The sequence below is a fragment of the Syngnathus acus genome, chromosome 10, assembly GCF_901709675.1.
Source record: "Syngnathus acus chromosome 10, fSynAcu1.2, whole genome shotgun sequence".
In the NCBI taxonomy this organism is placed as follows: Eukaryota; Metazoa; Chordata; class Actinopteri; order Syngnathiformes; family Syngnathidae; genus Syngnathus; species Syngnathus acus.
The window spans coordinates 2,168,816-2,190,700 of record NC_051095.1 but is presented as its reverse complement, the minus strand read 5'-3'; the positions used below and the strand labels follow the sequence as shown (position 1 = coordinate 2,190,700).

General features: G+C 48.3%; 4 protein-coding genes across 14 annotated transcripts in view; 3 read left to right on the top strand and 1 right to left on the bottom strand.

Annotated features, from left to right (window-relative positions):
• Positions 1–21,885, top strand: part of LOC119129646 (C-type mannose receptor 2-like) — a 902,042-nt gene that overhangs the window by 600,214 nt on the left and 279,943 nt on the right. The window lies entirely within an intron of this gene.
• Positions 161–2,534, top strand: LOC119128155 (E3 ubiquitin-protein ligase TRIM39-like). Of its 2 annotated transcripts, XM_037260356.1 has the most exons (7): positions 161–281; positions 732–1,064; positions 1,176–1,406; positions 1,483–1,618; positions 1,689–1,715; positions 1,784–1,929; positions 1,998–2,489. In XM_037260356.1, exons 2-7 carry the CDS (start codon positions 735–737, stop codon positions 2,418–2,420), a joined length of 1,293 nt encoding a protein of 430 aa, XP_037116251.1. In that variant the 5' UTR covers positions 161–281; positions 732–734; the 3' UTR covers positions 2,421–2,489. The 2 variants fall into 2 exon arrangements, with proteins under 2 accessions (XP_037116251.1, XP_037116250.1); XM_037260355.1 differs by lacking the exon at positions 161–281 and having other exon boundaries at positions 699–1,064; positions 1,998–2,534.
• LOC119128090 (protein fantom-like) lies at positions 2,970–10,497 on the top strand. Of its 2 annotated transcripts, XM_037260216.1 has the most exons (31): positions 2,970–3,513; positions 3,621–3,716; positions 3,787–3,843; positions 3,912–4,029; positions 4,100–4,305; positions 4,770–4,875; positions 4,946–5,080; positions 5,188–5,293; positions 5,366–5,389; positions 5,466–5,612; positions 5,679–5,752; positions 5,818–6,020; positions 6,084–6,169; positions 6,253–6,303; positions 6,376–6,549; positions 6,615–6,732; positions 6,800–6,963; positions 7,032–7,359; positions 7,417–7,577; positions 7,645–7,877; positions 7,956–8,071; positions 8,540–8,706; positions 8,765–8,821; positions 8,897–9,003; positions 9,061–9,115; positions 9,198–9,279; positions 9,353–9,432; positions 9,503–9,692; positions 9,772–9,856; positions 9,944–10,071; positions 10,139–10,497. In XM_037260216.1, the coding sequence occupies exons 2-31, from the start codon at positions 3,629–3,631 to the stop codon at positions 10,327–10,329; spliced, it is 3,837 nt and encodes a 1,278-aa protein (XP_037116111.1). In that variant the 5' UTR covers positions 2,970–3,513; positions 3,621–3,628; the 3' UTR covers positions 10,330–10,497. The 2 variants fall into 2 exon arrangements, with proteins under 2 accessions (XP_037116111.1, XP_037116110.1); XM_037260215.1 differs by lacking the exons at positions 2,970–3,513; positions 3,621–3,716; positions 3,787–3,843; positions 3,912–4,029; positions 4,100–4,305 and having other exon boundaries at positions 4,548–4,875; positions 9,061–9,110; positions 9,196–9,279.
• Positions 13,321–21,558, bottom strand: dctn1a (dynactin 1a). Of its 9 annotated transcripts, none has more exons than XM_037260195.1 (30): positions 21,456–21,558; positions 20,091–20,156; positions 19,822–20,016; positions 19,656–19,737; positions 19,542–19,576; positions 19,441–19,461; positions 19,005–19,028; positions 18,502–18,615; positions 18,069–18,266; positions 17,797–18,001; positions 17,635–17,713; positions 17,399–17,558; positions 17,236–17,340; positions 16,970–17,161; positions 16,781–16,894; positions 16,562–16,714; positions 16,326–16,486; positions 16,080–16,248; positions 15,942–16,010; positions 15,642–15,854; positions 15,398–15,559; positions 15,189–15,320; positions 14,990–15,115; positions 14,775–14,917; positions 14,532–14,698; positions 14,332–14,453; positions 14,050–14,245; positions 13,904–13,977; positions 13,712–13,801; positions 13,321–13,643 (listed from the first exon to the last, which is right to left on the bottom strand). In XM_037260195.1, exons 2-30 carry the CDS (start codon positions 20,130–20,132, stop codon positions 13,506–13,508), a joined length of 3,681 nt encoding a protein of 1,226 aa, XP_037116090.1. In that variant the 5' UTR covers positions 20,133–20,156; positions 21,456–21,558; the 3' UTR covers positions 13,321–13,505. The 9 variants fall into 9 exon arrangements, with proteins under 9 accessions (XP_037116090.1, XP_037116091.1, XP_037116083.1 ...); XM_037260196.1 differs by having other exon boundaries at positions 14,332–14,450; XM_037260188.1 differs by having other exon boundaries at positions 14,332–14,698; positions 21,441–21,558.

Sequence of the window (21,885 nt, the reverse complement as noted above, 5' to 3'; positions counted from 1 at the left end):
TTCATTCCTATGCCCGTAGTCGCCTTGCTTGCTGCGCGTTTCCACGCGTGATTCTTTTTGCATCTCAACGCACACACTGTAAAATGACTACCCGTTATAATAGAAATTGTCAACGAAAAGGAATTCTGACGTCATTACTTTACTCCTCCCCTTGAGTCGACAAAGTCTGGCCTTCGGTGGGCGTGGCTTGACTGTAAAGTGGAGAAGTGCACGACTTTCCAAGGTGCTGCAAATATTTGCTTGGATTGCCCAACGGGGACAATTTCCTTTTAAACGTCAAGGTAGGACCAATCCAAAAGTTCATTTCCAAATATCCAAGCTAGAGGCGAGTCAAAATACGCGCCTGACAATACCAACACAAGCAGGTGAAATGTAACACAGCAGAGCAAACGTTCGCAACAAATGTCATCCGTGCCAGCATGCTGGACTTTGAACAACTTTGAATGTTAGTCAGTGACAAGGAAGTTGCGTTTTGTAACTCGGTGAATGCATATAGGTTGAGCTTTCGGTAACTAGATTGCGTTTCTCGTTCTCACGTGACACCCGAGCACCCCTCATAAATGTGAGCACATCTTTTTTTTTTTCCCCTGTATCTCTTTGTACATTTTATTATTATTAATAACAATAGTTGTTATTGTTGGTGCATTTTATTTATTTATTTATTTTTATTGTGAGTGTTATTTTTCAGGTGCACGGATTTGATTTGCTGTTGTATGTTGACATTTGTCAAGGTCATGGCCTCTCCCAGCACTATCTTGTCAGAGGCGCTGCTCCAGTGCGGCATCTGTCAGGATGTTTTCTCCGAGCCCGTATCCATTCCCTGCGGTCACAGCTTCTGCTTCAACTGCATCACATCCCGCTGGGAGCACGGCGCCGCCTCCAGCTGTCCCAAATGTGACACGCTTTTCGCTACCCGGCCGGAGCTATGCGAGAACTCTTTCGCCAGGGAAATGTCCGAGCGCGTCCGAGCCAGAAGGAAGCCGGTGGACTCAGGGGTCCAGGAGATGATCCGAGACAGACGTCAGAAGGTGGAGGAGATCAAAAACTGCGTGGAGCTCACCAAAGTGAGTTTCTATTACGTGTAAACATTAGCATTGGCATGGCTTAACTATCTGAAGTTCTCCTGGTTTGATTTTTGAATAGTGGACAACTTCAACTTTCATTTATGTCTCCAGGAAAAGGCCAAGTTGGAACTAGAGCGGAGTGCAGAGATCTTTTCTTCTCTGACCCGGGCCCTGGAGAGAAGCTGGTCTGAGCTGCTGGAGACCATTGAGAGGCGGCAGGTTGCAATGGAGCGCTCGGCCCAGAGGCTCATGGCACAGCTGGAGCTGGAGATCAGCGAGCTGGAGAGGAGAAGGAGCGAGATGAAGCAGCTCCCGCACACCGACGACCACCTCCTTCTGCAGGTCGGCGGCGATCCCGGTCGGAATTGGTTTGCTCTTTAATTTTTTTTTTCTATGCCTCAATTTGTGTGTGTCTCAGGGATCTTCAACGTTGTCTTCTAAGTCTCGTCATGACGACGTGGTCCACTCAGACACGTGTGCGGGGATTGTGAGGAGAGCTTTGGACCACGTTGATCAACAACTGTGCTATTTTTTAAAAACACTTTCCATTCAAGGTCAGGAAATGTTCACGTTTTTCAGGGGAACTCGTCTTTCGTCCTTCAACTATATTTGTTTTTCATCCAGAGCATGACATGATGTTGCAGTATGCAGGTGAGCAGATGTCATGACCCAACTTATCTCCGAGGGATGTTAATGACAGTTAAGGTGCTGCTTTGTAGTTGATGTTTATCTGGACCCCAGGACAGCCAACCCGTGGCTGGTTCTGTCCGAAGACGGGAGACGGGTTCAGGATGGAGACGTTGAGCGGGACCTGCCGGACCTGCCTGAACGCTTTGACACTGCTCCGTGCGTGCTGGCCACCGAGGTAACTCGAGACGGAACGCAAAAAGCGGGACGCAAGAAGTCCAGGAGGCAATCTGTCTGTTCACGCAGGGTTTCACCACCGGGAGGCACTATTGGGAGGTGGAGGTGGGGGACAAGACGTCGTGGGATCTGGGCGTGGCCCGGGCGTCCGTCAAGCGGAAGGGCTTGGTGACACTCAGCCCGCAAGACGGATTCTGGGCTGTGTGTTTGAGACGGGCCACCGAGTATCGGGCCTGCGCGGCACAAGCACACCTTTTGTATCTGCCCCAGAGGCCAAAGGTCGTCGGGGTGTTTTTGGACGTGACCGACGGGACGGTGTCCTTCCACGACGCCGAGGCCAAGTCGCACATCTATTCCTTTACGCACATTAGCTTCGCAGAGGCCGTGTTTCCGCTTTTCAACCCAGATGTGAGTGACAACGGAAGGAACGGCTCGCCGCTCGTCATCCGGCCTGTTGAAGGAAGCGCCAGTTTAGACAACGTCACCATATAATGTCAACACACTTTATTTATTCATCTATAATATCTAAAAACAAAATTTTATGTTGATGATACACAAACTCTTTCGTGGAGGAATTAGAAAATAAATACTGTTGTGAGGCTGAAATCAGTTTATCAGAGTTACCGTATTTTCCGGACTATAAGGCGCACCGGACTATAAGGCGCACCTTCAATGAATGGCCCATTTTAAAACTGTGTCCTTATATAAGGCGCACCGGACTATAAGGCGCACCATTAATGCATCATGTCAGATTTTTAAACCAAATCAAATCATTTTCCATTTTATCTTTTTTATTTCAACTTCAGATGCAACAAATTACTTTAGAATCACAAAATAATGATCCATAGTCTTTTTGATTCATGATTCATAGTCTTCAGCAGGCCACTTATGATTGAATTCATGACACAATGCTTCGGGCCAGTTTCAATTTAGGAATTTGGTCCATATATAAGGCGCACCGGACTATAAGGCGCACTGCCGGCTTTTGAGAAAATTTTAGGTTTTTAGGTGCGCCTTATAGTCCGAAAAGTACGGTATTATTCAAAGTAGCTGTCGATGAATTTGATTATCGTTTACCTGATTTATTTTGACACCGCTACTGCCATTCTTTTCCCATCCTTATGCTCCCTAACTGCACAAAAAAAAACAAAAAAACAAGAGTGACGTTGTGGAATTATGTAATAATTCATTTGAAGTCATGATTACTCCCATAGCGTTGACTTTTTATTTCATCTTAATTTAATTTATTGTCATTGACTTTGGTGTTTATTGCCAGTTTATATTAAAATTGGAATGCCCGTCCGTCTTTTGTGGTCCCGTCCAATCAAACCCATTTGCAAAAAGTGTCACTATGAAAACAGACCCCAGAACAGCGCGCCACTCTAAAATATTTCGTCTCGCTGCCGCCAAACTGATCCGGGAGCACGCCATGTAATCTGATTAGTGCACAGGCAGGATTACCCCCCCCCCCCCTCCCCAGAAGCAGATGGAGCCTTGAGGTGATCACCAAGTTTGCTTTGAGCCAATGAGAGCAGGATGAAGATGGATTAAAACGCAGACGTCTCGGAATTGTTCAGCAAGCTTGGTGAGTTCCGATATAGCCACTTTTGCGTTTGCTTCTTTTTGTAACGTCAGCACAGTCGTGAACGTGTTTTCATTCCAAACCTCATCCCGGGTTGTGTTTGAGGAAAGCTGGTGTGATGTCGCCCATGGTGGACGAGACTGCGGGGGATCTCCCAGTACGGGACGTTGGTCTGTTGAGGGGGGGCCTCATGGCCTCAATGCCAGGTTTGTTTCCACTCGTCTAAAGTTACGAGGTTGCCATTACCGCATTTATGAACGTGTCTCGTCTGAACAGATGCCGTATGTGATTCAGTGAAGCCATGGAAGAAGCATCACATCATGATTACAAAAGGTGAGGCCACAATATATATATTTTTTTCAGAAGCTTTTATTGAATGTTGCCGTCTCTCGTCCTTCCAGATCCGCAGCGGCTATTTCGTCTCCCCAGAGAGCAACTGGAGGATCTTTGCCTTAACATGCAAGAAGAAAACGTTGTGCTGAGAAAGCACACACGAGCGCAGGAGCAGAAGATGCGCAGGTGGTCGCCCAAAAAAGTATTGAAAACAAAAATCTTAAAATGACCGAGTTGTTGGTTTTGCTCCTCAAAGGATGTCCACCAGACTGATGCGTCTCCGTCAGGCGGGGCCGGGCTCCGGCGGCGCCAGGGAGAAGGACATGGAGGACACGCTGCAGGGGTTGGAAAGTCGCGTGGACACGCTGGAGAGCCAGAAAGTGATATTGCAAAATAAACTCAGTTTGGCCAAGCAGCACATTCTGGACTTGCGGGGTTGCACGCCTTACAGGTTCAGCAAAGGTAAGCTGCTGTCCTCTCTACGGCAGGGCTTTTGTTTCCCTATAGGGACCACCGGCCGTTATAACCAAGAAGCAACTCGGGGACCACTGCTTTGACGGAATATCATTATATTTTGCACTGAAAGAGGATAGACAGACTATTTATTCGCGTCTCTATGTCTACATTTAACATCATTTGGATGGGTAAATGAATCACAAAATTAGCTGGGAAAAAAAGAAAGAAAGAAGAAAAATATTCAAAAAATAAATAAATTAATCAAGTCTAAATAATAAATCAATATGATTATAAATCAATATTATTATTATTTTACAATAATGTTCCATTTCCTATTTCGCGGACCACCTGCAATACCGCTACGGATCACTAGAGGGCCACGCACCACCGGTTGACCATCCTTGCTCTATAGACGTCCTTCCACCAAGTCCAAGGACACTGAGCTTTCTCACTTTTTCTCCTCCTCAAAGCTACAAAATGTACAGATGTGGATGGCGGAGTCGGAAGGGCGGATCGCACAGCCCCGCCCCGATATTGTCCCCCGATGGAAGACACCAGAGGAGACATGGACAAATTGTGAGTGGGGAATGCAATAAGATTTTGCAGCCCCATATACCCATCCCATACCCCCCCTCCCTCTTCTCAGCAGTGTGAGCGAGCAGATGAAGATGATGGAGCTCGAGGTGACCGCCCGGACCCTTCGCGACACGCTCCGAGTTAAAGAGAAAGAGATGGAGGGAACCGTGAGGGAAATGAAGAGGCAACAGGCGGAAAAGCACAGGTGATGGCATCATCAACGTCGCACTCAATTGTTGGTTGAAAATGTTGAATTGCGGGAAAACTACGAGGAGTGAGAAAAAAAGAACTTTTTGGTACTTTTCTGCTCAGGATCAACATCAGAGAGAACGTTGACGTCATCTGTCTGCAAAAGGAGCTTTCTGAGAAGAGCGCCACCCTGAGGGTCACGCAGGAGAAGATCGCTGATCTGCAACAGGTGCCTGCCCGTCACTCTGTCGGCCACAACATCCGTTGCCATAGCAACACGCATCTTCTTCTTTCTTCGCAGGCCTATGAGAAGCAACTGGAGGAGGTCAACGCACACGCTTACAATATCTCGCTGCCGAATTGCATTTATCGTTTGAGCTTTTTTTTTTTTTTTTTTGCAGAGTCAGAAGTCCCTCCGTGAAAGTCAGACTCTTCTTCTGGAGAAAGTGGAAGAACTGAGTGAGGAGCTGAAGCAGGAGCGTCACAGAGCGCTGAGACTGGAGGCTGAGCTGACGACCGCCAGCCTGTCTCTTCAGAACCTGGACAAGGTCTGGAGCCAGCGTGAAGATCTTCATTGGAGGAGCCGTTCAATAGCGCCAATTTTTCCCTTCCAGCTTCAAGAGCATCTTGCAGACCTAGAAGGAGAGAAGGATCGGATAAAAGAAAACTACGACTCCCTACTGGAGAGGTGGGACCACAAAAGATCTTCAGCGTAATGACGACGCTTCATCGCGTTTCTTTCCCTTCACCCAGAACTTTATCGACCTACGACAGCCACGTGGACACACGCATGGAGGTAAACGTGCAGACCGAAGAACCGGAGGAGCACGTCGGCAGGATGGACATCCAGATCCTGGTGGCAACGCTGCAAACTGAGAAGGAGGAGAAAGGCAGATTGCAGTCAGAGGTGGGGAAGCTCAATCAAGAGAAGGAGATGCTGGAGAGCCAACGTGACGGTAAGATGAGCGCTGATAGCAAATGGAAGCCCACCTCTTACTGCAGAGCGTCTTGGGTTTTAGCCAAAGTAAAACATCTGGAGGAGAAGATTCTTCAGTACAAGGAGGAGATATCCCGCCTGCGGAGCAGACTGGACTCGGTCACCAAGGTTCCTAAACGGAGAAACGAATGACGCACGGCGCGACACGTTCAAAGTCTTTGAGATGATGCCTTCTGTATCTCGTCGTCCAGGAGTTCGACATGAGCGTTGAGGACCTCAGCGAAACGCTTTTACAAATCAAGGTGGGGGAAGCAAACCAAGTGTGGTTCCCCCGAAATTTTCCAGAATCATTCTTATCTCCTCACATGTTTCAGGCCTTCAGGATGCAGCAGGAGAGCAGGGAGGGTTTACGTTTCCTGCGGCCCGACAACGGGAAGGAGGAACCCCAGCCGCCCGACGTCCAAGCGTCGCACGCCGACACCGTGCTGGAGTTGCAGAAAGCCAGGAGCCTCCTTCTGCTGGAGCACCGCATCAGTAAAGACCTTCAGGTGCCTTCACGTGCTCACAACGTTGGGCCCCGCCCCCTTTTAAGCAAACGCCTTTCTACCCGAAGGAGGAGCTTCACACGGTCAAGGAAATGCTGGAGATGGAGAGGAGCCAGCTGAGGACGGCCATGGCAGAGAAAGACAAAGTTTTATCCAAACGAGCTCTTCAGATCAAGACATTACAAGGTGTGTCATCTTCAAACCTTCGTTTCATGGAAAAGCAAAATTCATTCTGGCTTTTTGCGGTCTGAAGGCCAGTTGAAAGCCCTTGCGTACGCTGCCAAGAGTCAAAAAGGGACCGTGCCGCTGCAGTACACGTTGCCCGCCGGAGACCAGGAAGTAGTCCAGACCGTCCAGGAGGACATTCCCTGTGCTCCTTTGAGGCTCGGAGAGTCCTTATTGGAACTCCACCTTAAGGTAGTAAAAGATGTAATTGAAAACATGAACGGCTGCGCTGTTTCTCATCTGCCGTCTTTCTACTTGAGGCGGCCACCTTCACTCCAGAAGGTCTTCGGCACATGGGCGACCTTCAAGCGGACACGGTGACCTTCTGCACCTACGGCCTTTTGGACTTTGAAGTTCACTCCACGCCGTTGGTAGCGGGCGGCCAGCCCACTTACGGCTTCACCTCCCAGTACGCTTTGACGCCCCGAGATCTGCTAAAGCTGCGGAGCCAGGGCGCCAGGGTCCGAGTGGAGCTCCACCAGGCCATAGGAGGTGTCCGCTTTGTCACGCACGGGAGTGGACACTTGTCCCTCCTGGGGGCCATGCAGAGGAGAGGGGAGCGCGACAATGGCCGTGTCAACATCACAGGTACACAACAAAAATAACAAGAAGTGAACATTTTCGCTAATCTGTTCTTGTCTTAAGGCTCTGAGGGGGAAGTCGTCGGTGTTGTGGATTTCTGGGCCCGTTTGTTCCCGCCCGCGGAGCCCACGGAGGACGTGTCGCTGAAAGACGGTGCCGGGATCACAGCGACGCAGACGATACCAACTCACACCACCTTGGGCTGGCGAGAAGACGGCCACGCAGTAAATCAGAATGTTAACCTTTGAATAGAAATTTTAAAAAAAAGTCTAATTTGTGACCCGTTGGCAGGACTTGTACGACTACGGCGGCGGGATCCCTAACGAGCTGCTGCTGCTGCTGGACCGTTGCGAGGGTCTCAGCGGGCGATGGCCCGGACTAGTTCCAGACGCATACCTGACCTACAGGCTATACGACCTGCCGCCTCACGTGTCCAAAACGATCGCGGCCACCGCAGACCCGGTATTCCGCGACAGCGCTAGCTACCCGCTAGCAGTCACAACAGATGTGCTGCGCTACCTGCGGTATGCGGCCAGAACGACGTTACAGATGGCTTTTAGGCGGCGCGTCAAAAGTCTACGTTTGTTCTTTTGTGGCCGCAGGTCGAACAGTCTTTGGGTGTATGTGTTTGATGATAGCGATGAGCAGATTCCACCGGCCTACTTGGCGAAAACACCCATCCCGCTGAGAGCGCTGGCGACGGGCAAGGAGATCACAGGTGTGCGTCTTTAGCGATAAAAGCCGACAATTAGCTGCAATGTTGTCCTTTGTAAGCGCCGGATAGCTTAAGACAAACATGCATCCAGTCTTTATTCTCTGTGACTTGTATCGTTGCCGCACTGATGAGCCAAGACAAATCAATTCTGCACGCTACGTTTTTTTTAGTCATGTCCAATTTTTCCATTTTAATAATCGACTTTTGTTTTATTTTTACGAGGCAAATGGATTCAGTTGTTCTTTTTAACACATTCAGAAGACAAAGATGGCAGAATTTTTTTATCTATTGTAAATTCCAAAAGATTTTCTAAAATGGTCTCACGTTCTGTAAACATGAAAGGGCAAAAAAAAAAGAATGAAATATGTTTTTAATAAATTGGTGCTATTCCGATAAATATGGGAATCGGCATCAGGCTCCAAACGTCCATATCGGTCGGGGCCTATGATAAAAGTTTTTTTTCATCTCTAGGCGACTATGTGCTACGTGATCCCGCCGGCGGTCCGCGGGGTACGGTCCGGGTTCTAATGAAATGGAAATATCCCTTTCAACCCCCGGGGGATGCCATCGGAGGCAGCGAGCGGTGGCGGGAAGAAGCGCAAGGGTCACAGCGGCCCATAGCCAAGCCCAGAGTCAAGGTACGGATATCACTTTTCTTTCGACTAACTTGACCAAATGGCTATTCCGTAATTTTAGACGCAGCAATTTGGGCCAGCAGAGCCCAAAACAAGACAGAGGAGGACAAAAGCTTGTGTGAGGTTTCCGAAACGCGACGCCTGGCTACGCTAGCCGGCTAGCGCTCACATCACAAATGCTTTCTGTCGACAGCCCGCGCCCGAGGACGTAAAACCAGTCGGAACCAAGCGACCGGACGAGAGGTCACCCGTCCTACGCGACATTGCGCTGACCGCGTCTCCCGATTCACCGCCGACAATGTAAGTTACGCCAAGCGCAAGTATATGGACAATTGAACATAACTCGCAACCCTGCAGATGTCCAGAAACATCTTCCAGAGAGTCGCCGCTAAGAAAAAGCTCTGGTACTCTGGTAGGAACCGGCAAGAATTGACTCGACTGTAACTACGGCGGCTAAAAAAAAAGAAATGTCTGCACTGTGTTCGGATTTTCAGAATATTCCCTCTGTGGATGTGGTGTCAGTGGATGAAGTGGAGGAGCTGGAGGAAGAGAAAAATGAGGAGAGGAGCGAGAGTGGTAAGATCACTCTGACGACTTTCATCAACGCAATCGTGGAAATCACGATTTTTATTGTGCTTTTACTGTGGAGCCGCTGAAGAACTGTCAGAATCTTCGCATACCTCAACCAGCGACCTTCTGATCGTGCCATCCAAACCAAAGAAAAGACGGGTAAAATACATTTCATTCGAAAAGACATTTTAAAAGCATCTCGGCGTAAAATCCGTTTCCCTCCGTTCAGGGTAACAAACTGAGAGTGGAGATCCTGTCCTTGACCTTTGAACCCTCTTCGCACGTGGCGCTGGACGATTCGGTGCAGCGCGTCTACGTGGAATACCGGCTGCTGGGCGTCCCCATGGAGACCACCGAGACGCCCGTGTCCCTCCGCAAGCCCAGGGCGGGGGAGGAGATTCACTATAACTTCACTCGAGGTGTGAGCAGGGAAGGGGGCGGAGTCTATGTGTTGCGTCATAGTTTGCTGATTGTCACGTCGCTCTGTTGCTCTGCAAGTCATCTACGTGGACGGTTCCATGTCTGCTCCACTCAGACGGTCTCTGTACACCATGTTGGAGGGCAACGACCCAAAGAAGCGCCGGTAACGTATCACACGTTGTTTGAAAACTGCCAATTTTCTTCACGATTCCGTCACCCAAATTCCAATCCAATGCGTGCGTTTGCGCAGGTTAAAGTTCACAGTCGTCAGCGAGCCGATGGACGAGGAGGAGGAATGCGTGGATGTCGGTTACGCTTTTTTGGATCTGCAGGAGCTGCTGCTGACGGGGAGTGACGTCATCGAACGGCAAATTGACAGTAGGCGCTTCTTGGGCATTTTATCTCGCTGCTGTGATGATGTTTGACATTGGCGTGTTTGCTCCAGTTGTGCGCGTGGATGAAGAGCAGGAGGTGATTGGATTCTTAAAAGTGTCACTGGAGGCCGCCAAAGCCCTGAGCGGTATTTATGAAGAGTTTCACCAGCCAGAAGATACTGAGGAAGTCAGCGAGCTTGAAGAAGAGCAGAAGGAGAAAAATAACATTAAAGTGATAGAAGAAGATGACAGTGACTTCTAAAAAACAACATTTCAGATTATTTTTAAACCCTGTGTGTGCCATTTTTATTCTTGGTGGTTAGTGTACATGAGACTGAACTCTATGGTCACTTCACTGTTAATGTTGACGCTTTAATCCCAATTGTTAGAGTTTCCAGAGCTAAGGAGAATAAAAAACTGACTTGTTTTCAATGACTTTCATTCTTCTATGCATTCTGTGGCTGTGGTTATAACTTGTTATAGTGGACATGATAAAAAAGGATCAAACTAAACAATGGCGATGACATGACATTGTGTGATTTCCAACGACCCCTGAAGGCCCCACAGCCCAATTTTCCAATCACAACCGCACTTGTGGTCGTTGACCAATTTAAAAAACAACAAAAAAGTCGCATAGTTAGGATTGTGTGTTTTTCCACTGAAGTCATCTTCAATTTTAGGCTGTTACGACACAAAACTCTCGTCTCTTGTCGGATAACCTAAAACGGGACAGAAGAAACTACGAAGCTAACAGACGCTCACGTTAGCTTTTTTTCCCCTCCACCGTTTCCATTATGGTATGTAACGATAGCATCGATGCTCACGGTCTGTTTAGCATTTTTCTTTTTAGCTCTGCCTGTAATGATGAACTTGAATATACAAAAATATCAAAAGACATTTTATTGAAAGAGAAAACGGTGTGTGTGTTGTTTTATAACTCTCAAGAAGGAGGAAATGAAGTTCGTGCGCCACCAGCAGGTCAGCCAGCTTTTCCATAACAAGTTCATTGTGGTGTTGGGAGACTCCAGTAAGTCATGAAAAAGCCCCAAAACCGGGCGACCTTCAGCCTATAATTTCAATCTACCGTAATGTCCATTTGTGACCCTAATTAATGTTCATCTCCCTCTATCTCCAGTTCAGCGGTCTGTCTACAAAGACCTTGTCTTGCTTTTACAGAAAGATGAATACCTCCACCTGGCACAACTTAAAAGAAAGGCAAGTGATCACGATGGAGAGATTCCGGTTTCGCGTGTGTACAATTAACATGTCTTGGCTCCGATTCCTCTCTCAACTGTCTGCAGGGTGAGATGAGCTTTGAACAGGACCGCCTGATGGAAGGAGGTTGCCTCAACGTCATGCACAATGGGACGGGATACAGGGAGGTCCGGCAGTACCAGTCCCCCCACCACCTGGTCCGTTTTTACTTTGTCACATGTGTCTACTCCGACTACATGAAGAGCATCATGGAGGACTTCCGCCATGGGTTGAAACCAGATTTGGTCATTGTCAACTCCTGCGTTTGGGACATTTCAAGGTAAGTCATAAAGTTATGGTGCTTTTATTTTGGCTTCTTCTTCATACATCTCAGTCGTGCTACTTGCTTTAACCGAACCTCATTGTAGGTACAATTCAAAATGGGAGGCCGGGTACAAGGACAACCTCCTAAAGTTTTTTGAAGAACTGCTTTGCGTCCTGCCAGAAGAAAGCTTGGTCATCTGGAACCTCACCATGCCCCTTGGAGAGCGCATCAAAGGGGGGTTCCTGGTTCCTGAGGTACATTCAGAGCAGTAAAACTGCTTACAGGGGATCAAATCCGATTTTCTTTGTAAATGAGAGAGGGCAGTTTCTTGTCGCTCTGCTCCGAAACAGATCTCGCACAAGGCGGCTCATCTACGCCACGATGTGATCGAAGCCAATTTCTACAGCGGACTCCTGGCTCAAGACTGGAAGTTGGACGTGCTGGACCTCCACTTCCACTTCCGCCACTCTCTCCGGCATCGCGCCGCCGACGGCGTCCACTGGAACGCCCTGGCCCACCGCCGAATAAGCACCCTGCTGGTGCTACACGCCGCAGACGCCTGGGGCGTGGACCTGCCGCTCAACTCTCTCGGTGACGACGGAGTATCTCCAAAAAAAAAAGAAACGGCTGGTCGTATTCATGCTGACTCAATCCACTTTGTTCTTTTAGCGGACATTTCCGTTGCCCATCTACTGCCAGGCTTGGAAAGTGAGCGGCGTGTCGGTAAGACACTCATCGACGCCAAATCAGTTGTTTACGCGCTTTCTAAAACGCACATTTGCTGTGGTTCCGTTCCGCAGCGAGGCCGCCGAGAATCAACTGGTCGCCTCGTCCTCCCTTCGGTGACTTTACCAACTTTTACGCGGACCCTGCGGCGTACGCCCCCCATTATGCCGTTGACTACGCACCTTACTCTCATCATGGCTGGCCCCCGGCATGTGCGTAATGTCTCACCATGACGGACGTGCAGGTGCGTCGTCCACTCAACAACCCGTGTTCTACTTGTTGCAGATTACGACGAGCCGTTGGTGATGAGGACCAGGCGCGCCAGGTACCAGTACATGCCTTACACCCATCACAGGCCTCATCAGTACTACTAGACTTCAACAAGGTCTGGACTTTATTCGTATACATGTTAAAAATGTTTCTGCACATACAGGAATGTGTGCTCAGTTCTCAACACATGCTCCACCTCTTTCAAATTTTAGGAGCCAGTTTTCTATTGTTGAATACCTTTTAAATGCGCGTTTCATATTAAAGGTACCTTTCCGGCAAAGTAAGCCTTTTTATTTTTGTGCTTATTATGTCTGGGGGAATTCTTCCTGATCAGGGTAAAGTTTTGGACACTGCTTGCTAAATATAGTAAAGTGATCTTATTTCATCTTATCTACATACTGACTATTGAGAAAGCAGACTGTTAAAGATGAAAGGGTGCATCCTGCTCACTTCCATCCCAAATTACCTTGCAAAGCAGAAAAACAAAAAAACAAAAAACGATAAATATTGGAACAATGTTCTAAGGGGACCTTTTAAAAAATAAACTATTGCATTTTGAATATTAATTATTAATGAATATTAAAGTACATACTTGATTTTAAAAGACGTTTCTGGCATTAAAGATGAAATCTAGCCTTAAGTGTAGTACTATTACATTCTTACAGGTTACATGTATGAATATTTATAAAACACAAATTGTACCAAGTGATTTGGATTTTGTACAAAGTATTCATTCAGTTTAGTTCGTTCAATAAGTGGTTGCGTTTTATTAGAGAAATTGTACATAAAACACAGGGAGTGCATTTGGTAGAGTATAAATGCAAAAATGAGCTAATTTCCCCTGTAAAGTGAAAGAGTGAAAAAGTGTTGACGCCTCATTTGGTTGTTGTAACCAGACAAAAAAAAGGGGAACGTAAGATGCCTCAGACCATGAGGAGGCGATGCACTTGTTGCAGTTGCTGCTGCGACAGGACCAGACGGTGGACTTGCTCCTGTCCGCGAGTACAAGGAATGGCGACACGACCCACAAACACTGTCCCGTCCGTCTTCTCTCCCTTTGCCTGAGGTTACAAAACACGACCGTTTGTTCATTTGTGCGAGCGTGAGAGTGTGTGGATTTTGATCTCACCTTGACGAAAGAAGAGACTGGGAAGGTTGCAAAGTCGGAAGGGGCTTTTGCTCCCGGTTGATTGGACACAACGTGTTCAGCGACTTCACCCTGGAGAGAAAACAAGCATTCAGATGCACTTTCAAGTGTTGCGCATCTCTCTCTCTCTCTCTATCTCTCTATATCTATCTATATATATATATATATAAAAACCTTGAGTTTGGCTAGAGCGTTGCTGAGGTTGTGGAGTCTGGTGGTCTGCTCCAGCAGCTGGGCGCTGGCGCTCACTAGAGGAAGATGGAGGGAGACAATGTCAGAGTTGGAGTGGTAGGGAGTGGCCACCAGATGCGTCCACACACCTGACGTCTTCCCGGTGATGTCGACCACTTTGACTTCTGCGCTCAGCTTCAGAAGCGTAGCCAGCAGCTGGTCTGTGCGGCGGTAGATGCCCATATTCAGTCCTTCTGGTGGCACCGAGCTCTCCTTGGTCACTTGGGGCAGTTTGGCTGGGCACAGTGGAGGCAGCGAGGCCAGCTGGGCACTCATCTTCTCTGCCTGGATGGTAAACACACTCTTGCTGAAGCAAATAGAAGCTCCAACCCCCTTGAGAAAAACTCTCATCTCCATTCTCCCAAGGACACCTTAAGTCTGATGTTTTCCGTCTTGAGGCGCTTGATGCCCAGTCTCTGAGCTTCAAGCTGCTGCTGGAGGAGAGGAGAGTCCACCACTTGCAATGGTCCTGCCAGCGATTGCGACATAGCTACTGAGGGAGGATATAAAGTAAGCCGCAATGATTCTGACTTGAAATCATCCAGGCTTCTCGGCTTCTTTAAAAATGTACCTCCTGCTGGTCCCTGAACGGCGGAAGCCATTCCGGAAGCAGGCACACCTCGCAAGCCCTCGATGGTCATCTTGGATTGATTATGGATGCGCTGTTTCAGCTCAGCTTTCTCCGCTTCCAGCTGGTCGATGTCGGCTTGCAGGGCATCCATTGTCTCCTCGAATTCCCTGGCAAAAGGAGCGCGAGTGAGACACTGAGCGCGCCCGCACGGGGGGTGGCCCACTCGACAAATTATCCTCTCACTTTTCTTTCTTCTTCAGCAAGTCTAGGTTCTTGTCCAATTTGGTCTGGATCTTCTCCACACGCTCATCCGCATCCTTGGTGGACGTGTCCAGCTTCTTCTCCAGCAGGCTCAGACGGACATTGGCCTCACTCAGCTCTTCTCCCTACGAGACAAAACAAAACCAAAATGATTCTTGAACTTGCGCACCAAGTAAGCCTTTTGGACCTTGCCCAACCTTGATCTTGAGGGACTTCTTGAACTCCTTGATGGCTGCTTCTCTGTCCTCTAGCTTCACTCCGAGGCCCTCGGCATCAGTCATCTCGGCTCGGACCGTGGCTGCTCTCAATTCCACGGGAGGACTCTGAGGGAAGAATCACAAAGTGACCACAAAGTCTCGGGTCATTAAAGACCCACCAGGACACACGAGTGCATACCTTTCCCTGTGGTTTGTCCGCGTCGTACTCTCCTTCCTGCATGGCGGTGGCCATCTTGTTCATCGTAGCAACAATGGCGCTGCAGGACTGACGCAGGCACTCGGTGCCATTAAGCGCGTGAGAGCCGTAGACCTGCGCGAGGGACAAAAACCTCCTTTGAAGCCTCAACCTGGTTGCATCTGCCCCAAATTTTCCTGACAATTCCTTACCTGCTCCACGGCCTGACACGCCGTGTCCTCCAATTTGAGCGCATTCAGTCCTTCCTGCTCAGTCAGCGGCGCTGACATCTGAGCTCCGGCCGCCGCCACCTCTTGAAGCACCGCCACCACCCGGGTCAGCTGCCGTCTGCACTCGGTCAGCCCCTCGGACACCTGACGGCAAACCACGGCCACTTCTGCTTAATCGTTTCTTGCAATGGAGCTTCATTTGAGTTGACTGCCCACGCGTCCTTACCTGTGGTCCAAAATTGAGAGCGGCCGGGGCCCCGACGGCATCGGTTCCGGGCATTCGGCGGCGGATCTTTTTGCAAAACTGCTTGATGTCCGAGCAGGACGTGTCCAAGTCCTTCAGGAGAACAGCCAGCGTGGAGTTCTGCTGACCTGTCGCGAGGAACCCACGCAGACGGGCCACCTCCACTCCCATACAGTCCAGGGCACTTTGAGTAAACTGAGAATCAGAGGGCCAATTAAATCCCTTGCGAAATTCCTGCGAGGTTCACGTCCTAAACATGCACCACCAAAAAGAGACCGGTACCTTAATGTGGTCAGATAGCTGCACGGTACAGTCCTCTTTGTGTTCTGCCAGATGAACACTGTACAATTGCTAGAAGCCAAAGTGAAAATTGCTGAGTAAGTTTCTACTGTCGAGGAAGTGGAGAGCAGCTTCTGTTACCTGGTAATACTTGATGGCCTTGGTCAGCGGTTCCACCTGAACAGTCTCGTCCAACTGGTCTTTGTGCAGCAGGTCAATGAAGTAATCCAGAGAGCGCTCGTGAAAGCTCATTTCCGAGTAGAGCGTGCCCATGCGCTTAAAAACCTCCACCGAGCACATACTCAAAGCCCTGCAACCGGACGGGAGAGTTTATTTCTTCATTTATTTATTTTGCTGATGCGGAGATTTACGACATTGACAACTTACTGTTCATATTTGTGCAAGGTGGCCTGAAGCAAACTCAGCGAGTACACGAGTCCAGAGGCAAAACTGCGTTGTTCTCCTGGAGGCCCTTTGAGAGCGCTGCCTTGGGCCAGGTTGCCGTTCAGATCGAACTTCTCCTGCGCTTGTTTGCTGATCAGCTCAGCCTATGAGGGACGAGCGGGAATGCTACACAAACGGGACGGACGCGGTGACGCCCTCCGCTTTCGACGGCCTCCCACCTTGCAAATGATCCTGGGGATGAGCAGGAGCACCAGTATGCAGTCGTGGTCCCCGCCGTGACGAAGGAAGGAGTCCGGCATGAAGGAGGTGAGCAGCGCCACCTCCCGGTTGAGCTGAGCCACTTCCATTTTCCTCAGTTCCATCTCGATGGCCTGGTGGACGGACGCACGGCAGTTTTCAGCGCCATGGACTTTGAATCACCGCCGTCCTTGACCTACCTTGGCGTACGCCTTTGTCTCTGCAAACTTGATCTTGAAATCAAACAGCTCTGCGGGCGGCTGTTGCACTTCGCTACTTTCACTCTGCTGCATCATCAGCTCTTTGTTGGCCTCCTGGCGTGCAAAAACAAACGGCGCTCGGAGCGTCAGGGCGCGGCAACGGCGGCCCCGTCCGGGACGCGCACCCACCTGCAATCTGTTGGTGAGCTCTCTGTATTTGTTGATGGTCTGCTGGTAATCGGCCACCGTCTCCTGGGCGGCCTCCACCCTCTTGTCCGCCTCGCGGACCTTTGCGCCGCTCATGTCCAGCTGCTCCCTCAGCTCCATTTCCGTCTCCCTGGCGTTCTCCTGGAGCTCGTCGTTCATTTCATTGATGGCCTCCTGTTGAAGCAAAGAAAGTTGGCTCGTCACTGACTGACCTTGGCTGTGGACGATATCCGTAAAGCCCGACTGACCAGATCGCTGACGGTTTCTCTCAGCTCCCTGACTTTCTCTTCTAAGTCGAGGTTCCTCTCCGTTAGAGTCTCAACCATCTCCTCTGATCCCAGGGCGGCGTCCACCTGACACACAAAACGCTCAGACACGGAACACGTTTTGGAACGCGGGTCCGAGCTTCACCTGCTCTTTCAGTTCGTCTACTGTGACTTCGGCCTGCTTGAGCTCCTCCTGCAGTTTTTCCTTCTGAGTCCTCAGGGTCTCCATCTCGGCGTTCTTCTTCTCCATCTGCTTCTGCAGTTTCACGTGCTCCTGTTTCTCAGAGGCAGACAGGTCGCGCATCCTGAGGAGAAGAATTTGTTTCGGTGAAAGGGAGTATTCAAAAGCGCTACCTCAGATTGGTTCTTCAACCTATTTACCTGACTAAGGCCTCCTTCAGTTTGTTGTTCTGCTCCTCGAGCTGTTTCACATGGTAACTGGAGGCGGCGCCATCCGAGCCTGCGGGAGGAACAAAGACGCAGATTACCTTTGAGTCGATTCCACAATGGGACATTTGTGAAACGAGCGTGCAGAGGACAGACCTTTCTCTGAAATGTCGTGCCGAAGGATCTCCAGGTCCATGGACAACTCCTCCACTTTCTCCTTCAGCGTTTCCACCTCCACCTGTAGCGACTCTGCTCGCTCTTCAGCCATCTCTTTATCCAGGGTGGCCATTTCGATGGCATCCGCTGTGTCGGACATCTCCTCCATGTAGCGGTCCTTAGCCTCTTGAGCGTCGCGGGCTTCCTGGAGGAACAACGTGAGCTTCAGGTTGGAAAAAAAATCCACATTTTGATGTCGTAATCGATATTACCCTCTTGGCTTCTTTGAGATTTTTTTGTAGCTCGGCCTGCTGCTCCTGCATTTTGCTCTTCCACTCATGCAGCTGCTCCAGTTGGATCTTGTGCTTCTCCAGCTCCTTCAGTTTGGCCTTGTCTTCCGTGCGCTTGGCTTTCAGCGTCTCCAGCTTCTCCTCCAGATCCTTCACCTGAGCCCGCAGTGATTCCTCCTCCTGGGAGTAGCACAGGACACAGGTTGGACCGATTCTTACACCCCAAGAAATAAATAAATAAATTATCATATAATTAATATTATTATATAAATATTGTAAATAAATTGTTGGGAATAGATTTTTTTTTTTTTCTTTGGTATCCTTTCCCATTAACCGCAATGCAAATACGTGGAATTGAAATCGTTTACATTTAATTTACTCACCAGCATAATTCTATAATCCATTAGTGACCCACCTTACTCGGAGTAGCTGGAGCAGAAGTTGCGATGTGAGGCATGAGTGGAGCACCCTGGTGGGGGGACAGGCCCACCTCGCTGACATCACCAGATGACAGATTCTCACGAGAGGCCTGACAAAAGAAGGTGGCGGAAATATTATTTCACCATTCATTTGATTTGGCTAGAGCAAACATTTGCTCTGCGTGCACTTTAAGTTCATCAAGTAAATCCCATCTTTGAGCCAAACGAGCCAAATGCACCCGTGTCCACTGTCGCGCTTCACCACTTCCCGTGATACGTGACGTGGCGGAGCATACCATCAGCGGCAGGCCGGAGCGGCTCGGGGGACGTAGCAAGAGGGAGGGGAGCGAGGTGGCGGGCGTCAGACGCTTTGGCGTGCGCCACTGCCACGGTACGAGCACAAACACCGTGTTACTACGCGGAAGTGAAAATCGGCGTCCGTTCCGCCCTCAAAACAAAATCCTTCATATGACAAGATGAACTTTGACCATGATCTCACCTTGATAGAACGGCGGGTAGAGGACTGGAGGAGAGGAGGAATGCGCACACGAAACAAGGTAAGAGATTAGCGACAAAGGAATAGCAAACCAGGTGAGTGTATCTTGACGGTTTCAAGTTAATTGAAAAAAATAAAATAAAATCCCCACTCTGAGCGCAAAAAAAAAAAAAAAAGCAACATGTCACTTCATGCAACTGTGTCAAAGGACCTCACAAGCTTGCACAAAACAACGTGTGCATGCTTCCACCCAACACAAAGTGTACGTGCAAAATCAATGTGCAAGTCTGAGTGGCCCAAAAAAAAAAAAATTTTGGACCCTTGTGCCGATGCATTTCTTTTTTTTAAGGGAGGAGTTTGAGAATATCAATTGTTAAATGAGTGGTGTTAACATAAAGCCAAACACACACACATAAAAAAGACCTAGAAACATTTCTACCTTCTTGGCGCTTACGGGTGCCTGGAAAATATTTATTTTAGGAAAAAAAACAACAACTTGTGTTTAATCAATAAATCATACGCTAAATGATGATTGCATACCTGTTTACTTGTTTTGGGAATCTCTGGGATATCTGCTGGAGCAAAGTCATATTTCATGAAATTGATTCCTTGTAACTTTTAAATGTTTATCAATGTAAGACACAAAATGTCCACCTTTTTGTCTGAGGATCCTGGAGGCACCAGACTCGGGAGTGTCGGGAGATGTCGCACTGGAGCCGTCATCGACCACCTGGATCTGCATACGGAGCGGCGCATGACAAATATTAGGTTCAAGACACACATTGCCTCATGAGCGCTTAACGCCGTCCATCTTACAAACCTGAGTCTGTCTGACAAATATTCCATGGTTCTCCTCGCAGGTGAAGTAGCGCTTCCCCTGCACGGTGCCGTCGTTCTTGCCTTTGGGCTCGTTGAGGATGACACCCACCCATTTGCCAGAGGCAAACAGGGTCGCTCCAATGAAGGCGACAGTGCCACGCTGGCCTTTTCCGATCACTTCCACCACAGAACCAATCTAGGAGGAACGAACAGGGCAGGTATTTGGATGAACTGAAGCCTTCATTTTTTTCATCAATGTCTGCAAATGACCTTTGGAGCTTTCCCACTTTCCACAGTTCCGCCGCTGCTCATTCTGCTGATCAATGGGCTCGTTAGCTGGTGGATTGTGGAAATGGAGGACAGAAAACAACATAGTTAATATACATCTTTACGTAAGATGAGACGAGCGATGGTGGTCATTTTGAAATTCTTTAAGTCATTTGGATCCATTTTCTTAAAATGTTGGCTCAGCAAAACAGCTGATATCATTTGCCAGTCACATGTGGCAGATCACAGTAGGCTGCTTCAAATCTTGTCTCTTGAATTGCCCCAGCTCGCACAAAGACCCCCATTCAAAACCAAGCAGGTCATGCTAACTCGTGTCGCCTAATGCTTTGAACCACAGGGGAGAAACGGGATAGAAAAGACTTTTCATCATACAAGCAGGAGCAAGAATCAATTCGGTTTTTATAAACTTGTATGAATTACACTTTGGTAAAAGTCGTTTAATTTGTCTCTTTTCATCAAGATGGAGACGCAAGATAATCCGAGGTAACTCACACTTCTGAAATGAGGTGAGTCTTTCAAATGGAAACTTTTTTTTTTCCCCCCATCAAAGTATTAAGTGTGGGGTTTTAGTCAGGACTATTATGCTGTCTTTCTAGTTACTTACCTGGGGTGTGTAAGAATGCCTCCTATTCATAGCCATGGCAATTCAAATTAAATTAATAATACAAGGTAGTTCCAAATACTCAAACGACTCAACTCAAGTGTTGTTTTTTGTTCATGATGCTTTCCCTTTCCAAGCATTTAGAGGAGTGGCCCAAGTGGCGCATCACTAAACGTCACTACTGAGACGAATTTGGGAAAGGGAGGGCGAGATATTTCCCATGTCAACATTGAAACAGCTGTTGGAAATGTTCGTTGACGCTGCAGGGGAACGGAAGTGAGACAAAATCACCAACAGCAATTTATGGTGATGAGCTGTATTAACTTGTCACTCCCGTTCTGTCCTGCTCATACATGCGCAGTGGATTTGGTGTGGTTTCCCTGTCCTGTTAAGTCTGACTGCCTCACCCTTTCACCTAAGTGATATAGAGGTTCGTTTTAGCCGAGCTAGATTGTCAAGGGTGTTATTCACCCTCCATAACCAAAGTAATCTTGCGGTTTATTTTTTTAAATTGAACTCAGCCCCAACTGTCATCTGATAACACAAGGCTTCCATGACTGATGTCGATCAGCAGCACAATTCCATCATAGCTTTTTTTCCTCTGTCAGTTTCTGTTAAGCTAATGTCAGCATAACCAATGTAACGCTGCACCTTTTTTTCATATAACAAGAGCACCCGAGACACACGCGGTTTAAAATCACGACTTTTCAAACTCACGCTTAAAATACAACCTTTTGGTGTATCACCTTGGAATGTTGATTTCAAGTTATTGTTGCTATTTTTCCTCCTTATTCTTCTTGGTCGCGTCCCTGCTCCTTTTCTTCTGTTGCCTTTCTTGCGCACTACCGCCACCTTGTGGTGTGGAATCTCAATCAAGGAAATTTACACTACAGTAGTTTCTCTTTTGTGAGCGCCGTATTACTCAAATAAGATACACAATTACTATCATTTTTGTAGTGTATTTCCACAAAATATTCACACAAATTGTAAAATATTTTATTTATTTATTTATTTATTTGTTTGTTTGTTTGTTTGTTTGTTTATTTATTTATTTGACCAGGTACGGTCTCCTCACTTCCGGTGGTCTGACGTGGACAAAGGTTGATTTGAAACAGCGCTCCTTACAACGAGCCGATGCATTACGCGCATTTATGGCATTTTTGTCTTGTAATTATG